The sequence below is a fragment of the Pinus tabuliformis genome, chromosome 2_2 (genome assembly GCF_031772625.1).
Source record: "Pinus tabuliformis cultivar Carrire ecotype Pingquan chromosome 2_2, CPIR1, whole genome shotgun sequence".
Classification (NCBI taxonomy): Eukaryota; Viridiplantae; Streptophyta; class Pinopsida; order Pinales; family Pinaceae; genus Pinus; species Pinus tabuliformis.
In genome coordinates this window covers 539,420,264-539,439,345 of record NC_142300.1, presented here as the reverse complement: position 1 = coordinate 539,439,345, position 19,082 = coordinate 539,420,264, and the positions used below count along the sequence as shown (strand labels likewise).

Below are 19,082 nucleotides of genomic sequence, written 5' to 3'. Positions count from 1 at the left end.
GTGGCAGCTAGCCAGGAATAAACCCCAATGTGGGGAAACCCTTTGATCAATTCTTCTTTAATCTTCAATAGTTCAGCAGAGAGAGAAATAGTACAATTGTATAGATCTGTAATTTTTATGACAGCAATAATAGAAACCCCTAACCAACACTTGCAAAGTAGATCAAATGGTCCACAAATGACCTTGAGTCAACCTTGGTCAACTCAGCCTTGAACAACAATGAAGGGCAGCCCAAAAGAAATGGTCAAAACAGGTCAACGTATTGGCAACCCTGTGGTTTGCCCTAACCAGTCAGCGTTGGTCACTTTGTTGGTTAATTTAGGTCCTCGGATGGTAGATCAGGATTGTGTCTTGCTTGAGGGAGACTCCCCACACTAGGTCGTAGACAAATTGCCTCCCTCACTAGTCAACGCAGTCCTCCCTTGCTTGCTGCACCCAAGTCAACGAGAGTCAACGCAGAACAGACCTGCATCCTCCTCCTTGTCTTCCTTGTTTCCTTGTTGTGTTCTTGTCTCACGTGAGTTGCTCCTTGTTAACCCAAACAAGTAAGGAGAGTGAGAGAGAAGAAGATAAGATGAGATGAGATGATGGAATAATGCCTCCACCTATCTTCAATTTATATGAGACGTTGAACATGTGTGCCACACATTTAGCTACTTGTCAACCTTGACAATTTGTCAAGTAATTACAAATAAATTCATATCTCCATAAATACTTGTCGGAATTGGATGATCGTTAGATCAATCCTACACCTCTCAATGAGAGGAATCCAAGAAAAATATCAGCTACCATAAATAAGGTGACCCACATGGAGTTTGGTCCTAGTTGCCAAATTTAACACTCCCTCTCAACTAGGGAGAACTCCATCTGCTAATCCATCTAATCGTCGGTACTATCTGCCATCAAATGCACTGCCTTGCATTGCTTGGCTCTGCTCTGCTCTACTGAACTATGAAGAAGAAGAAATGATTGAGGATGCATCCTACCATCCTCCACTAACCCGAAGTCAGTGCCAAAGAGTGTGTCATACCACTCTCACTGATCCCAGATCAATGGAGGTCATCCTAGCATAAGGAGTACAGTAGATACAACAATGCGCCCATCGATAGTACTAATATGGTCCCTAACCCCATTTCCCTACTCATTGATCAAATGAGAGGTATTTCCCATGAGTCCCAAACTGCATGGGTAGGATGCCTTGACAGGAGAACTAATCATCCTGTCCATAAGTCGCCACGGGGTATCACTGGGGAAGGTTGAACCTTTCACCCTGTACATAGCGCACCACTAGGGGGGGGTGAGTCGCCCTGTGGTCGCATGTCACACCAAGAAGTACCTCAAGCCCCCCAAAGCTCCCAGAGCTCAATGTATGCATCATACACGACCCTCATAAAAGGGTCTCTCAATGAAACTAAGTCGTTTTTGGAAAGTCAAGAATTTGACCTTTCCCAAGGGCTTCGTCAAAATGTCGGCAACCTACTCATCTGTACCGATATGTTGGAGCCTTATTGCTCCTTGTTGCACCATATCCCCGATATAGTGGTACCTGATATCGATATGCTTGGAGCGATCATGAAATACAGGGTTCTCTGATAAATGAATCTCGCTCTGGCTGTCACACAAGATCACAGTAGTATCCAATGTAAATCCAAACAGCTCGCTGAAGAGCTTCTCCAACCAGACAGCCTCACAAGAGCCCATACTCGCAACAATGTACTCTGCCTCAGCAGTGCTCAAAGCCACCGACTTCTGCTTACTGCCCATCGAGGATATCGAGGCAGATCCCAAAGAGAAACAGCACCCGGAAATGCTCTTTCCGTCCACCACACTGCCTGCCCAATCAGCATCGGTATATCCATGTAGTCTCACATCTCCGGCAATGTTTATCAACCCATGAGTGATTGTGCCACGAAGGTATCTCGACAGATTCTTGGCACCAATCCAATGTGTGTGGTGAGGCTCAACCATATGTTGACTCAACGTGTTGACTGCAAAACATATATCCGTACGGGAATTCACCAAGAACATCAATGCTCCGATGAGTTGACAATACTCGGTAGCATTTTGCAAAATAGGTCTGGCACCACTACCGCTCAACTTCTTGAAGTCAAGCTCCATCGAAGTAGTCCACCATACCGAATCTCTCCAATATCTTCACCACATATTTTCCTTAAGATAGGAAAATCTCCCCTGGCTTCTGCCAGACTTCTAGTCCTAGGAAATAGTGCATCAGTCCCAGGTCCTTCATCTCAAACTCATAAGCCAACTCCCTCTTACATTTGTGAATGAGAGGGTCTACCCCTGTCAGAAAGAGGTCGTCAACGTACAGCACTAGCATGAGAGGTTTGTCATCTTCAACCTTAAAGTAAAAGTTAGGGTCGGCTTCACTCCTAGTGAATCCCAGCTTCATCAAGTAGCTATCGATCCTGATCATGAATCTCAAATCCTTCGGATTGTTCCACATAGACTTCCTCTTTGATCGAACCATGCAAGAACGCGGTCTTGACATCCATCTGATGTAGGTTCCATCCCTGCGAAGCAGCAAGGGCTATGATCGAGCGGATGGTGGTGTATCAGGCAACAGGTGCAAATATCTCGTCATAGTCTATACCTTCCTTCTGAGAGAAGCCACGAGCGACAAAACGAGCCTTATACTTTTCAGCACTTCCATCAGCTCCATGCTTTATCTTGTAAAGCCATTTCGAAGTGACAATTATTTTGTCCTGGGGTTTGGGGACCACATCCCAGACATCGTTCTTCATGATGGACTCATATTCCTCAGTCATAGCATCCTTCCATACTTGATGCTTGACAGCTTCTGCAAACGATGAAGGCTCATTTTGAATGATCGTGCTCATGATGGTCAAGTATCCCTGATACCTGGCTGACTTCTTACTTTCTCAGAAAGTCCCTCTGGGTGCAATGTGTCCTTCAGCATCATCAAGTGTCCCCCTAAGCCATGAAGTCCTCTCCCTGGAACAGGAAGGCTCTTGCGAAGGGGGATCAATAGGATCCATAGGTTCTTCTACATCGGGCATCGTCTCATCTTCCTTTTCCTCTGGTTTCCTGGTGTCAGCTTCTCCAAATTTTCTTAGTATAAGAATATTGTCAACTTTGCTAAGAGCCATAGCTTCGTCAAAGATGACATCATGGCTAATCTCGACTTCCCTTTGACCAACCACATAGATTCTATAGCCCTTAGTATTTTCGCTATAGCCCACGAAGATTCCTTTCTTTCCAAATGTACCCAATTTATTCCTTTTTTCTTTCGGCACATGAAAATATACATGACTTCCAAAAATTCTAAAATGAGATACGTCAGGTTTCTTACCAATGAACATTTCTTCGGGAGTCTTGGAACCCAATGTTATGCTTGATGAGGGCATCGGTTTTGAACATATACGGCGGTATTCGCAGCTTTGGCTCATAGAAACTTCAGAAGCCTTTGATCATGGCGCATAGCATGGACAGCTTCCACAATCGTAAGATTCTTCCTTTCCGCCACACCATTCTGCTCAGGGGTATATGGTGTTGTAGTCTCCCTCTTAATGCCAGCCTCTTTGCAAAAGTCATGGAACTCATTGGATTCATACTCAGTCCCATTATCAGTCCTTAAGATCTTGATCTTCTTTTCGGTTTGATTCTCGATCAAGGCTTTGAAGTGACGAAACCAAGAGAACACTTCATCCTTCTTTTTCAAGAAATATATCCAAGTTTTGCGAGAATAATAATCTGTAAAAGTGAGGTAATATAAATATCCTCCCAAAGAATTCACAGGCATCATACCAGATATGTTAGAGTGAACCAACTACAATATATCGGAGGTCTTGCTATGGCTTGAGGGGAATGGTCCCCTTTTGAGCTTTCCTTCGGCACATCCTGGACATACACCTTCTTGCTCTAATTTGAACTCGGGCATCCCAGTCACCATTTGTCTCACATCTGGTAGAGCTTTATAATGAAGGTGGGCAAACCTCTGGTGCCATAGTTCGGACTGAAGAGATGTGTCACAAGTCATGACACCCAACGAACTTCCTCCGACATGATATAAAGAGTCAACCCGAAACCCAAGAGTGAAAGCATCTTTGAAATTCTTTTTCCATACACGTACCTTGCCATCGATGAAGGCCACCTTGTAGCCTTTGTCTTCCATTGCCAAAATGGACACCAAGTTCTTTTTGAGATCAGGTACATATAGGACTTCTTGCAAATGAATTGTATTACCTTGATTCAATTGAAGAGAGACATTCCCTACGCCTTTCACGGGATATTTGGAGTTGTCCCCAAGAATAATTTCCAGGTTGGTCTCCTTCTCTATCAGATTAGAGAGAGCTTCTTTGTAACCAATGAAGTGCCTTGAGGCACCACTATCAATAAGCCAATTTCCCAGCAAGTCCAGGGGAGAAGTAGTAGAGAGGGTCGCTGGTAGATAATATTCATCTTGCTTATTGTTAACAACGTTAGATTCATACCTAGAGTTTCTTGCCTTCTTGGAGGGTTGACCACTTCCTTGATTTCCGGCATTCCTCTTTCCTTTGCCATTGAACCTGCCCTTCCTTTGATTGTTGTTGGAATTGCCTCGGGAGTGATTTTGATCATCGTCATGAGATGTGTCCTTTCTATCAGGGCACTCCCTTGCATAGTGGCCAATTTTGTTACAAATGTAACATCTACCTTTCCTTCCACCTTTCAGTCCAGCCTTTCCCTTAGATTTTGCCCCGGAATTATTTCTCCTTTTAGCATGAGAGAAGAATGAAGCGTGATTGCCTCTAAGTGCAAGCATTTCCTGCTCTTCCATCCTTGTTTCTTCTTGAATGCATCTCGCCATCAATTCCTCAAATCCTGGGATTACATTATTGTTAAGAAGAGTGGTTCTGAATATATACCATTCAGATGGGAGCCCTCCAAGAGTAGTGATGGTCAATTCCCTGTTAGCAATGACTTCCCCAATTGATAGGAGATCATTCTTGATCTCGGTGATCCTTAAGAAGTAGGCTTGCATACTCTCATCTTTGCCCTTCTTAATTTCCTTCAGCTTATTCTTAAGGAACAAAACTTGATTTGCATCATTAACTTTAAATAATCTTACCAGTCTATCATAGATTTCCTTGGAGGTGGTCAGCTCGGAAACATAGGACACCAAGGTCTTGTCAATAGAGTCCCGGATGTTCTTCTTTGCTTTGACTTCTCCCCTGGTCCACTTGTTCCTAGCAGCAACAGATGCATTTGATGGAGGCCCAATGATTCTGCCTCTCACATGGTCCAACACTTCCTACTCTTCCAATGTCAGATCAAGAGACATCTTCCACCCGTGATAGTCGAACTTCTCACGAAGTTTATCTTCGGCAGGGAAGTGTGATGAGGACCCCATGAAGTCTTTAGGATTGCTTCAACAACCTTCGATGATTGCTCGTGCTCTTGCTCTTGCTTAGGTTTTGTCTTCACCTCAGTTCTGATACCATGTTAATTTATGGTATGTTCTATGCTTAGTGCAGTTTACTTCAATTTCGTCTTATTAGCCACGAATTAGCAATCACATTAACATATAGTAAAATGCAGATAGAACATTAATAGATCAACAAAAAACAAGCCAAGACAAGAGACACCAGATGTGGCGGCTAGCCAGCAACAAACCCCAATGCGGGGAAACCCTTTGATCAATTCTTCTTTAATCTTCAATAGTTCAACAGAGAGAAATAGTACAATTGTACAGATCTGTGAATTTTATGACAGCAGTAATAGAAACCCTAACCAACACTTGCAAAGTAGATCAAATGGTCCACAAATGACCTTGAGTCAACCTTGGTCAACTCAGCCTTGAACAGCAATGAAGGGCAACCCAAAACAGCGCAAAAGAAATGGTCAAAACAAGTCAACGTATTGGCAGCCCTACGGTTTGCCCTAACCAGTCAGCGCTGGTCACTTTGTTGGTCAATTCGGGTCCTCAGATGGTAGATGAGGATTGCGGCTTGCTTGAGGGAGACTCCCCACACTAGGTCGTAGACAAAATGCCTCCCTCACTGGTCAATGCTGTGCTCCCTTGCTTGCTGCACCCAGGTCAACGAAAGTCAATGCATAACAGACCTGCGTCCTCCTCCTTGTTGCGTCCTTCTTCTCCCACGTGAGCTGCTCCTTGTTAACCCAAAAAAGTAAAAAGAGTGAGAGAGAAGAAGATAAGATGAGATGAGATCATGGAATACTGCCTCCACCTATCTTCAATTTATATGAGACGTAGAACATGTGTGCCACACATTTAGCTGTTGGCCGACCTTAACAATTTGTCAAGTAATTACAAATAAATTCATATCTCCATAAATACTTGTCGGAATCGAATGATCATTAGATCAATCCTACACCTCTTGACGAGAGGAATCCAAGAAAAATATCAGTAGCCATTAAATAAGGTGACCCACATGGAGTTTGGCCCTAGTTGCCAAATTTTACATGCTAAGAATAGACAGCTAGGCTGAGATCTTCAGGGAGAAAATGTTGCCATTTGAATATCACTTGGGCAAGCAGAAAGCTATAGCTAGTTGTTGTGTTGTTGTCCTAAAAAGAATTGTCTCCTGACTGTGTGGTGGAACTACTGCTACAGGACTTGGCATTACCTATAATGCAGCAAACCTCAGTTTTAACATGTTGCAACAAGGGCTACTAGATTGATGAACTCAAAGGATATGTTATAGCACTCTTAATGACTAATTGAAGAATGTCATGAGAATTCAGGGTTGCATCATTGAACTGTCATTTTTAGTAGAATGATGTACTTTCTACTACTGTCATAAAATCTCAGACTTGTATATTTGTATTATCTCTTTATCTGCTGAACTATTGAAGAATATAAGAAGAATTGATCAAGGGTTCCCCACATTAGGGTTTGTCCCTGGTTGGTGCCACATCTTGTGTCCTCTTGTCTTGGCTTGTCTTCTATTGTTTATCTTTGCATTTTACTATCATGTTGATGTGATTGCTAATCCAGATATTGATATAGAGCTAATAAGAAAATTGAAGTAAATTGCTCTAAGAATAGAACATACCAAAATTTAACATATATCCAGCACCAGAGTGTCAAGTAATGGTCGCAAATGGAGGAACCATAAATTGCTCTGGAAAGTGCCATAATATCAAGCTATCCATGGGAGAATATGTCTTGAATAGTCCAATGCTTTCCATTCCAATGGGTGGTGTTGATGTTATACTAGGAATCCAATGGTTACAGTCTTTGGGGATGATAGCTTTCAATTTTCAATAACTTTTGAAATTTTTTTGGGAGGTAAAGCAAGTTGAATTAAGGGGTATCACGGGGAAACCAGGAAATATAATCATCTCTAATGGCATGACAAAGATTCAAAAGAATGAACAACGGCGCGTAATTGCACAATTATGTTCACTAGAGGTTCAAACAGTGAAATCATCTATTTCTCTTGATCTCCAAAAATTCTTGGGAAATCATTCTAAGGTTCAAGCAGTGGAAGATCACGTCGAGCATCAACAACAAGTTCTCCAACTCTTAAAGGATAACCTCACTTTGGCGCAGAATCGAATGAAACAACAGGCGGATCAACATCGCAACGAAAAAAGTTTTGATGTAGGCGATTGGGTATTTTTATGGCTACAACCATATAAAAAAAAGTCCCTCAAGCATGCTAAGAAGGATAATAAATTATCACCAAGGTACTATGGTCGTTACAAGGTGTTGCAAATGATTGGTACTATGGCATACAAATTGGGGCTTCCTGCATCTTCCCAAGTGCACCCAGTTCTCCATGTTTCATGTTTGATGAAGGTTATAGGTGACAAGCTCTCAGTTGAAACAATATTATTGGAACTTGACAAGGAAGGAAAAATCATATTGGAACCTGAAGTAGTCACGGAAACAAGAACCCGACAACTACGAAATCGATCAATTTCAGAGTATCTCATCAAGTGGAAAAACTTACCCGCTGAAGATTTCAAATGTGAGGACGAGAATTTTATACAGAAGGATCCAAAACTACTCAAGCATTGAGGACAACACTTTTTGAATAAGGGGGGCATGTTAAGTCCCTATACTACTAGTGTAGCCCCTTATCATTACTAATGCAACCCCCTTATTATATTGTTGTGCCCATGTAGTCCCCCTACTGTTATTATTGTGCCCCATAGAAGCCCACTATTGTGATTGTTGTGCCTATATTGTGACCCCTTAGACTCCTATATATAGAAAGGAGGTTTTGTCATTTGTAACATCCAAGATTGTTCATTTGTGTAATGTAAAGGGGGTTGCCCCCTCAAAGAGGCTTATTTTCAAGTCGTTGATCTATTTCTTATATTTTGTTAGTTTGTTTCATAACAAAAATACATCAACAAACAAGCTCCACATGGCCTCTAGCATCCGAAAAAATTATGCTACAACAAATACCTACATATCATCAAAATCATTGCCTATATTGGGATCTTTGTCATTAATATCACCCTCTAAGCATTAAAATAAGATATAAAAAAAAAAGCATGTCAAGTTAAGATTTTGTTTGAGTGATGGGTTCTTTTTTTAATAGGCTCATGATAGAGGAGTTCGACAACCAATGCCACTAACATCAAGGTACATAGAGGGCTTGGTGCTCTTGATTAAATACTACCCTCATACATGACAAAATCCAATGTAGCATTGCAATCCCCGCAATCCTGAAATCCTTGAACACTGTTAAGTCTGTTGGATTTTGAATGAGATCTAAAATTTTATTTTCTCCATATGAAATCCAATGAGGTCAAAACCACTCTCAAATATCCTGAGTCATTTCATGGTAATGTTAAAAATTAAGTCAAAAGGTGAAAATGAAAGATAAAGGAGAATTACCATGAATTGCATAGCATTAGTAGGGAAATATGGTCAAATACTAGGCTTCCCCTGTCATAAATCATTGCTTTTTTGAAGAAAAAAAATTGCGTTCAAAGGATCCTTAGCAGCAATGTACAAAATTGGTCGGTCCATTATCGAACCGGACAGTTCATTATCAAACCAGGGGTTTCAATGAAGAAAAGTCAATTCAGTACTAAACTGGCGGGTTTCATACAAGAACTAGCCGGTTCGGTACCGAACCAACCAAACCAGTCAGACTAGTCGATTCAGACTGGTTTGGTCTGGTCCTAATAACACTACTTCAAACCATCTAAAACTAGCAATAAATCTGAGAAGTGAAAATAATTAGCTTAATTGTCTATCTAAGTCACCGAACACGCCCCGGCCCGCCTCACCCCCGCCCCCCTTTTGTCATGAATCTTGTGTGTCCGACATATCTCAAGCTTGACACATGTCCGACACGAGTTTGACTCTATAACATGAGTTTAACTCGTGTTGGAGCTTTCGAAGGTTTTGAAGTGCAACTAAGGGAAATTAATCAATGTTTGAAGGGATTCCAAGTGTTGGAAAGTGGATTTGTCCAAGCCCTACTAATGCTATTAATGGTAATGTTAAATTCTTGAAGTAAAGGTGACATACTTCTTCATCACTTTTACTTAAATTTTTAACATTACCATGAAATGACGCAAGATGTTTGAGAGTGGTTTCAACCTAATTGGATTTCATATGACTAATGCTATTAATGGTAATGTTAAATTCTTGAAGTAAAGGTGGCATACTTCTTCATCACTTTTACTTAAATTTTTAACATTACCATGAAATGACGCAAGATGTTTGAGAGTGGTTTCAATCTAATTGGATTTCATATGGAGAAGTAGAATTTTAGATCCCACTCAAAATCCAACAAACTTAACAGTTTTCAGGATTAGGGGGATTACAATGTTTCCATTGCATTTTGTCATGTATGAGGGTATGGAACACGCATTTAATTAGGGGGACCAGGCCCTCTATGTACCTAGATGTTGGTGGCATTGATTATAGAATCCGCTATCATGACCGTAGTAAAAATGCACCCATCACTCAAACAGAATCTCAATTTGACTTCTATCTTATTTTAATGCTTAGAGGATGATGTCGATGATGAGGATCCCAATATAGGCAATGATTTTGATGATATATAGTACTAGTTATTTGTTGTAGCATGATATTTTTAGACTATACAAGCCATTAGGGCCTCTTTGTTGATGTATTTTTGGTTCAGAGATGGATTGCATTTGAACTCAATGCTATTTTGGTTACATGCATTAGTTGTGTATTGAATTTGTATCATCATCACCTAAATGTTTTATATATTTCGCATTTTATGTGTAATTCGCTATATTTTTATATTTTTAATATATATTATATTTTTTGATATATAATATATAATATGTCCTCCATGTCTTGTTCCAAGGGTCGTCGTGTCAAGTGTCAGATACTCGTATTTTCATGTCCTACATGTCCCATATCCTCGTGTCAAGTGACAGCTGTCTAACTATACTGACAAAAATCACTGAACCATTCCAATCACCCATGATCTCTACCTGCAGAAAACTGGGAATGAGAGTGGCAGAAAAGGCATAGTAACATTTGTAAGAAGTAGAGATGGAAGCAGAAATACTTCTGAAGGTTTGAAAGCTCAAGCCCCATTATGAGATCAGAAAAACTGTAGGCCTAAGACAGCTCTAAGATCAAGACACCACAAGTCGATCTTAACATTGGGTACTACAGGAAGTCCCTCTATGAAAACAAAACGCAAATGTCACACGTTCAAAAATCATATGACAACATTATTTCCTTCACTATATCCATACATGACATCTACAACTCCAGTCTAAAAAAACTTAAGATGGCATAAAATAAAGCCAATACAGGTGCCCAATATAACAAAAAGTAAAAGCATTTACTCTACCCAATACGTAAGAAACCAAGAGACCTCCCAAACTTGCAAACAAAATACAATGTTTATAAACAATTTCCCAGATTCATCCAAGAACACACAATTGTCAGATTCAACCATCCCAAAGCACTATTTTGCACAATATTCACTTCGACAGAAATTCTATGGGCCCGATTGCAACAGTAAACTGGAATAGGTTAAACCTTTAAATGTAGCAAAAGATTTGTCTCTTTTTTTATGTCTTATCTGCTTGTTCTTCAGCTCCACTCCTATTTAACAATGGGAAATTTTAAATAAAGAAATCACACATAACAATTGACAAAAAGCTGACCTGATTGGAAGGTAAGTAAACCGAGGAACTGATGCATGCATCTTTAGAGTATTTGAATCAGTGTTCGTGGGCAGCTTTTGTACAGTGTCTGTGTACATGCGATTGAGTTGTACCAAAAAGCCAAAAAGAACAGCACTGCGTTGATAAGCTTGTCTTTCATTCTCCCAAAGATATGGCTCATATCTGTTTCATATAAAAAATCATTCAAAGAAAGTACAAAGTGATTATTCAATTAGATCATACACAATTTTTTACGTAAAAAATAATAAAAAAAATTCTCATTTTCATGCTCGCAATACTGTGTTTGGTAATGGCAAAAGTATTGAAGTGCATAAGGTCACAACAATCCTGTCAGGCATACTAATGGATTAATTTGCATAGCGAACAGTTCTATAGCATCACCATTTCATTAGATGCCCACAACTATTCCTGTATCTTATGTATTGAGAAAACAACATATTAGCAAGCTTACGTGGCCCAATCTATTGGATCAAGTTTCTGGCAAAAACTTTGAATTAGGGAAGCAACCCGCTTTCTCCAGGCAGCTTCAGATGCCTCAGACTGTGTTGGTTTCCTTCTATAACTTGCTGGTGATGTTAAATCTCTATCATGCTGCTTATCATTGTTATCAAACTCAACAGTGTTAAAAGGTACATCGCGGCCACCAGAAAGTACATCTGCCACAAAACGTAAGTCAAATAGAACTTGTAGAAGTCCTTTCTCTGACACCTGGCTTCCAAGATCCTTTGGATAAGGAAGAAAGTTTTCATATATATTCAATACCTGCATTTAAAAAAGAATAAATTGGTCCAAAATTAAAAATTCAAGTCGAATAAATAAGTGAAAACTTCACTAAAAGACAGAGTCACCGATAGCAGGTAACATATACGGCAAGGATATGTCATGTACAATATATATATATATATATATTTAAAATTTTTAAAAACACCTTAGAGCTAAAAAATCAAATACTCCATGAAACCATCAAACACTTTTAGAACATTGAATGATAAATATGAAGATTGAACGATAAATGCTATTTAGATCCATTTGATGATCGGTAAATGTATTTAAATTTAAATAAAATTGCACCCTAAATACATTAAATTTTAAATACATTAAAATTAAATTTAAATACATTAAAATTTAAATAGTCAAATATTAATATAAATTATTAAATATTGTAAATATTATAAATTATAATGATTTAAATTTATATTTCACATTTGTACATAATATATATTATATATTATATATTACATAATTTATATTTGAGATTTGTAATTAAATTTATATACATAATATATATTATATATCACAAAAAATGAATATTAAACATTTGTACATAATATATATTATCCTATGCATAAAATTAAATTGTTTACACAGTCTACACTACACTATATCACAAAAAATGAATATTAAAAATTTAAATAAGTGAACAGTGTCAGTGCTGAGTGTCACTATGAGTAGTAAGAACATTACTATGTTGATTGGCTACCATTGAGAAGATGATTGCCTACCATACAGTAAACCATGAGAGGGGACATGGGAACTCCCTCTTCACTTTGATAGCATCCTTGCCACTGATAGTCTGTTGAAGTCATTACATTGGATCATGCCCAGCAGAATTCATTAACTATCTAATATCTTAGTAGGAGAAGCTATCTCGGTTGTGGGACTCCTTTTTTCAAGAAGTTGCTGCTTGTCTATATGTGGATTCAATTCCCAACATTACTCTTTAACTGGGCCTTGGTCCACTGGTGTGGTCAATGGAGTTTTAAACTATTTTCCAGGGTTCCATTATTGCTGTGGTCTGCTCCACTCAAATAGCATGTCTCAAAAGGGATGAGGCTGTGTGTGAGTCCGCTGACCTGGCGCTTGAGTGGAAATATCAAATAAGTCTGTTAAGTGGTGCAGCCCCTACCTTAGGGTGTGTTTCTTGAAGTAACCTCCAAAAAAGTATCAAATATTACTCTTTAAAGCATGTACTTAAAACTTAAATGGGAAACAGCTTGTGCAAATATAAATTCCTTGATGGTTTCATTGTGTAGCTATTTAAAATTAAAAGACCCTGTGGACGAAAGTCTGTTATTCAACTTGAAGATCAATGCCCTTGGTCTCACTTCATATTTATTGGGTTCCTTTTGTGCACAACTCAGGACATTGCAAAACTCAGAAGAGAACCCAATCTACTAGTCAATGAAGTTCATGAATTTTGTGTCTAGTCGTGTACATGCATATTAGATTACATAACCGCAAACACATTATTTGGCATCAAAACCCATCATCGCGAAATAAGACTTCACCAAGGTGAACCAATCAAATTATAAAAGGAAAAAAAAAAATGTAAACTTTGCAGAATATTTATTTAATCTTTAGTTAACCATCGATTAATTGAAAATTCAATGCATATCGAATTCAATAAATCCTACCATACACAAAGATAATAAATAAAATATTAAGAATCTAATAAGATGGGTTGAGAGAAGTTTAATTTTTTCTGAAAATTTTGTTAAAATTAGAGTATTATATTTTCTTACAATTATTTAAATATTGAATTTAATAATCTAATGTTTTAGTGAATTCGTATCTCAATCCATTAGTACGCAATTCATCCTCCGCCTATAAAATCCAGGGCCACTTGAAATCCTAGGCTAATGCATGCCTTCCTTTTTCAAAAGTGAGAATGGTTCATCCTCTAACAAATGAATGAATGCCACCATTCTTTCGAATATACACAAATAAAATGTTTTTCTTAATAAAGGGGAAAAATGGTTTTCCTAATGTTTTTCTTAGGACCATTGAGGATTATGTTGAGATGCTCACTGGATAAAGAAATCTACATCTAAAATACGTTAAGAGTATAGACTTTGAAATTATATGTACCGAACTCCCTCTTCACTTTGAGTAGTAAAGAATACAGCGGACAACTTCACTATGAGTAGTAAGAACATTGGGAGAAACGGGCTATAAAAGAATGTGCGTACCTTCTCTAAGAGTCTCCAAGCAAACAGTTGCAGAATAACTTTGTCAAGGACATGACCACCAATTCTATAGATCTCTTGACAACCCTGAAAAACAAAGGCAGTAATATAAAGTGAAGGCATAGCTGGAAGACATATCTTGGTTTCCAGCTGCCCACCACCCTCCTGATCTTGTTTAAGCACAGTGTCTTCCCAGCCCTGCATGTTTTGGAATAACAAATGCTAAGAAATTAAGCAAAAACACTTTAATGGAACTATGATTTCCACCTACAACTTAATCAAAGCAATTTAGCTTTCTACTTATAATCAGTAGATAACAAGTTCTAGGACTGCTTAAAAGAAATAAATAAAAAATTAAATATATGCATCATTTTAAATCTCATGGAACTCTCATTCAATATGGATAAAATTATAGGAAGCCAATGCACCATCCTACTTTCATTAGAAACTCTATTGCCTACTTCCTAAATACAAAGTGTCCAAAGTTATACCACCATACGTGACAAATATAAAAGAAAAGAACAAAGCCAAAAAAACAGATAGCCTTTTGAATACAGAAATTCCTTCCAGCAAAACCTAAATAGAGGCCACTAGTAAATTTCTTATTTCTTGGTCAGCTATGAGGTTTGGCAGAGCAAAGGGTGGAAATAATAATGCAAACCTTCAAAGGAGTTGTTGTGGATAAAGAAGCATCCTCCCAGAGATATTTTGCAAGCATGGCTGATAGTTCTTCAGTAATCCATGATATCCATATTTTATGGGCCCTAATACAAAGACGACGCAAATTTCTTCTCAGGTCATTCAATTTTGTGTTATCACCTAGGTCCTGTGATTGAGGCTTTATACTAACCGCTCTTGTAGGAAGCTGTCTTACAGAATTGCTTAGAACAGAATGATCAAAATCTGTCATGAAATATCTGAAAATCGAGGATCCCTTTCCTGACACTGCAGAATTATTCTGCACAAACCACAGCCGGGGTGAACCAAGAATCAGAGGAATTGAATCTGAATGAAAACTAAGAGCAACTAAAAGCCTTCCCACGAAAAGAGCCCTTTCCACTATAACAGGGGGTTGTAATGTCTGGTTATCATCTGTTTGTGGTGTCTTCTCAATCTTCATTTCTTTAATCAAAGTTGCTGAGAGACTTGATAGATGCTCTTCGGCCTGTCCTACCAGTGTTGATATACAATCAAAGCATTGTTCTTGCAAGTAAGGTGCTAATTCTTCTACCCTTGAAGAAGATCTATGTGTAGTAGAAAACTTATCAGATCTTTAAGTATATTCTTCAACCCTTCATCTATCGTATCTTTGATTTCACTCACTTCAGTTCCAAAGTAAGAATCAAGGCAGCCAAACCAGTCTTTGTCATTAGTCGACATAAATCTAAATGCTATCCCACGATTCCTATGATCGGATTCAACACCCTTTGCAACCCCTTTCTCAGTTGACCAACGCCCACTAGCTGTTGATCTTTGTGAAAAGATTTGAAAATCTTTGTAAATTGTAGACGTCACTATTGCTGCAACACATTCCTCAAACTTGATTTTCTTGCTTAGCTCTACAAATCCTGACTCAATTATATGTTTCATCCTACTAACAAAGATGCCTTCAAAAAGCTCATCCCAGAGACTTTTTGGCTCTTTCAAAACAAGTTGACATAGACACTGCCATGGCGAATCAATCTTGGAACCGAAAACACTTTTGAGCCATTCCAAGCTCCCCTCAAAAGCGTCCTGACAATCCAACGTCTCTCTAATCTGACAGCCAATCTCTACAAGCTCTCTACCGCTGTTGACGATGTCAATCAAATGCTTACCCCCAATCCTATCCGCGAAAACAATATCATCCGCGCATGACTTAAGCCAAGACACGCATGACTCAGCTATAAATTCACCAGGCAACATCACCATCGTAGAATCCAGCTTCTCCCTATGAGATTTCCACAGCTGCACTTCGTTTTCTGGATTCGGTATACCACCAAACAACTGTGATCCCGGGGGCACAGACAGCACAGTCTTGTAAAACAAGGGCAGATCATTCAACACTTCCAAGAAGAGTTCGCCAACTTGACAAAGAGTCACCTGTATAATCCTCACCACGTTACAAAACACGGAACCAGCAGTGGCCACTGGATCTTCAACTCCAGAACCCTGAGATCCCAATTTCTGCCGCAACCACGACCTCCTTGTCTCGAGAAACAGCGAAAACAGCTGCTTGGGGGCAAGTTCGTCGATGACAGCAACAGCAGCCAATGCAACTGCATAGGACTCAATCCCTAGACCCTGCTCCAGCAACCGCTCCCTGCTCCTCTGTGAAATCTGCCCTCGGAAATTCTCCACCAGCTGCCACTGGTGCCTTAGCAAGGGGAAAGATTTCTCCAGAAGCTCCTCATTCTTCTCCACCAACAGACTGTAAACCTCCTTGGCCCTAAGATACCTCCCAGCAGCTTCTAGAAACATGTGTTCATCCAAGCAACCCCATATATTCTCCGCTGTATCAACCAAATACTTAACCCTACTGCCGATCCCATACAATTCCCCCTTTTTCTTCTTTTCTCCGATCACCTGCAGGGCCACGCCACATCCGTCAAATTCTTGATCTAAAATTTCGCGTTCTTTATCTAAAATTTCGGGTTCTTTAAGATTTCATTTCTGTGGCTGAACATCTTAAATAAAGTAAAATGAATTTTCTGCGTACCTGGGGAGTTAGGGGGGCCGCCTCGGAGACAGCTCTGTTGAGAGATCTGAAACCGCTCTCGATGTCAAGGATGTTCCGCGAAACCGCCTGGCAAGATTTCTTCATGAGGAGGATGGAATCGGCGGATTCGATGAGATCGCGATAGCTGGTTCCGACCAGCTGCCGGAGCTCCTCCTGCTTCTCGCGGATTTCCTTCCTCGTCTGGGCTTCCACATCACGGATCTCCGCGATGCTGCGGGTTTCGAACAGGGATTCAGCATTGCGCATGCCGGCATCCGGGATGTTCTTTTGCTGAAACCTTCCCCCTCTCATGGCTCTAATCTGACCTCCTTCGATTTGTGAAATTAACAATTCGATATGGAACACAGTTCAAAAGTGCAGCTCTCGCATGGGTGCAGCTGAGGGGCCTCGAACCAGTGATCTTCTGATCTGGATTCTTAGTAAAATGTCAAAATTAAACGGAAAAGAAATTATACATCTCTTATATTGGAATGTAGAATACGCTTCTCAATATAACGAATAAATTGGAAAATATATATAACAATAATTCACGTGGTAATTTCCGAGAATATATGAAATTACATGGTAAAGGCAAATATCACTTTATAATAAGTTAATAAATTTAATAAATTTGTTGACAAGGATGAATCATGTAAAAAGGTGAACTATTCGAGTTTATCGAAGTACTTAAGAGTTCAAAACAAATAACTTCATAATTGTTTTTATAAATGCATTCATGTATATAGTTGAATTATATTGAGTTTTGTTTGGATTGATTTTTTTTAAATAACTTTATAACTTTATTTTATTTTTTTTAAATGTATTTGTGTTGATTTTTTATTGAGTTTTTTTTTTTATTGATTTTGATATGGGTTAACAAGCTGGTTTATTGTAATAATTTTTAGTTAAAAAAGATTGATTTTTAATTAATTTTAAAAATTCCAGGTAGATTATATAAAATTTATTAAAATTCTGAAAAAAATAAATATTAAACTAAATATTTTGAAAAAATAAAAAATAAATAATTAATTAAATTTCTATTTTCTTATTGACTTATATTAATGAAGTCACTAATTTTATGGGGTTTGCAAATTATTTGTCAATAAAAAAATCACCTAAGTTTTTTTTTTTTTGTAAGCTAAGGCGATACTCTGTTTTCCATTACTGCAAATAAAAGATAATACAAAGTTGGACAGGTCTCAACCCGCCCTTAAGGGAAACCGGGTTACTTAACCATCTAAAGTTTTTCAAAGCCATCCAAAAAAAGTATGTTACCAACCTATCTATCCACGCTAAATATGCATCTATTCTTACTATGGGTAAATTGTTTTCCTTCTGATACAGTATCATGTATATTACCAAAAAAACAAAAAACAGTATATATAAAAACCTCCTAGCAGCAGCTGCATCCTCTACTGATTCGGTGCATCTGTCTTTGGTTCTTTCTCGACCTTGACGCCCAGTCCACCCGCTTGAAGCATCTGCAGGATATCATCCATCTTTCTTTCTTGCATGAGTAGAGTCACTTGAATATTTTTCAATTCCCTTTTCATGGTTGGAATTCCCTGAACCAGTTCAACCATTTCTAGAGCCACCTGTTCCATAGCTTTAGCCAATAGTCGCTTCATTCCCCAATATACATGTAAAGATTGTTTATACAAGGACATTCGTCCTCTCGTATGTCCAGGATCAGGGAGGAATTGCTCCCAATCCTCCATCTCAGGCTCTGAAATCTCCTGTAGAGCTTTTTCCTCCAAATGCTCTATAATCCTTCTGATATTGGGATTAGTATCATGGACATATGCTTCTTCTGCTTCCTGTAATCTCCTCCTCATGTCTTTCTTACCCCTCTTTCTTCCTCTTACCTCAGTATCTGCTCCCTCCTCAAATTCCGAACGTACATTCCTATTCCCTCGGCTGCCTCGACCTCCAGGCCTCCCTCTCCCTCTTTGGTTAGCTCTTCCTCGCGCTCCTCTACCCCGACCGCGTCTCTCCACCTCCACTTCATCGTTGGTCTCCTCCTCTCGGTCCCCCGCTTCCATCTCTTAGACCTTCCCCATACCCACTTTTCCTTGCGCTGTTCGTTGAGGCTCCTCATCTGCAATATAGTTGCGAATGTCAAACTCTTCGTCCGAATCATCCTGGATAGTAAAATATATCCTCTGCATAACTTCTTCGACCGTGCTCTTTCCTTTTTCCGCTGGAGTTGCTCCCTTACTCCTCGTCCACCTTCCTGCTCCCCTGTCCTGGTGCTCCGCCATCTTACAGTCCTTCCTCTGTTGCAATTT

The 19,082-nt window shown here is 39.1% G+C and overlaps 1 protein-coding gene across 1 annotated transcript in view; it reads right to left on the bottom strand.

Moving 5' to 3' along the window:
• Positions 1-17,291, bottom strand: part of LOC149193734 (Vps51/Vps67 family (components of vesicular transport) protein) — a 35,982-nt gene extending 18,691 nt beyond the window's left edge. The window contains 6 exon segments of the mRNA XM_089404886.1: positions 11,110-11,292; positions 11,582-11,892; positions 14,100-14,294; positions 14,758-15,350; positions 15,353-16,661; positions 16,795-17,291. Of these exon segments, the coding sequence (XP_089261012.1) occupies positions 11,110-11,292; positions 11,582-11,892; positions 14,100-14,294; positions 14,758-15,350; positions 15,353-16,661; positions 16,795-17,106 (2,903 nt within the window). The 5' untranslated portion in view covers positions 17,107-17,291.
• Between the last annotated feature and the right edge of the window lie 1,791 nt (positions 17,292-19,082).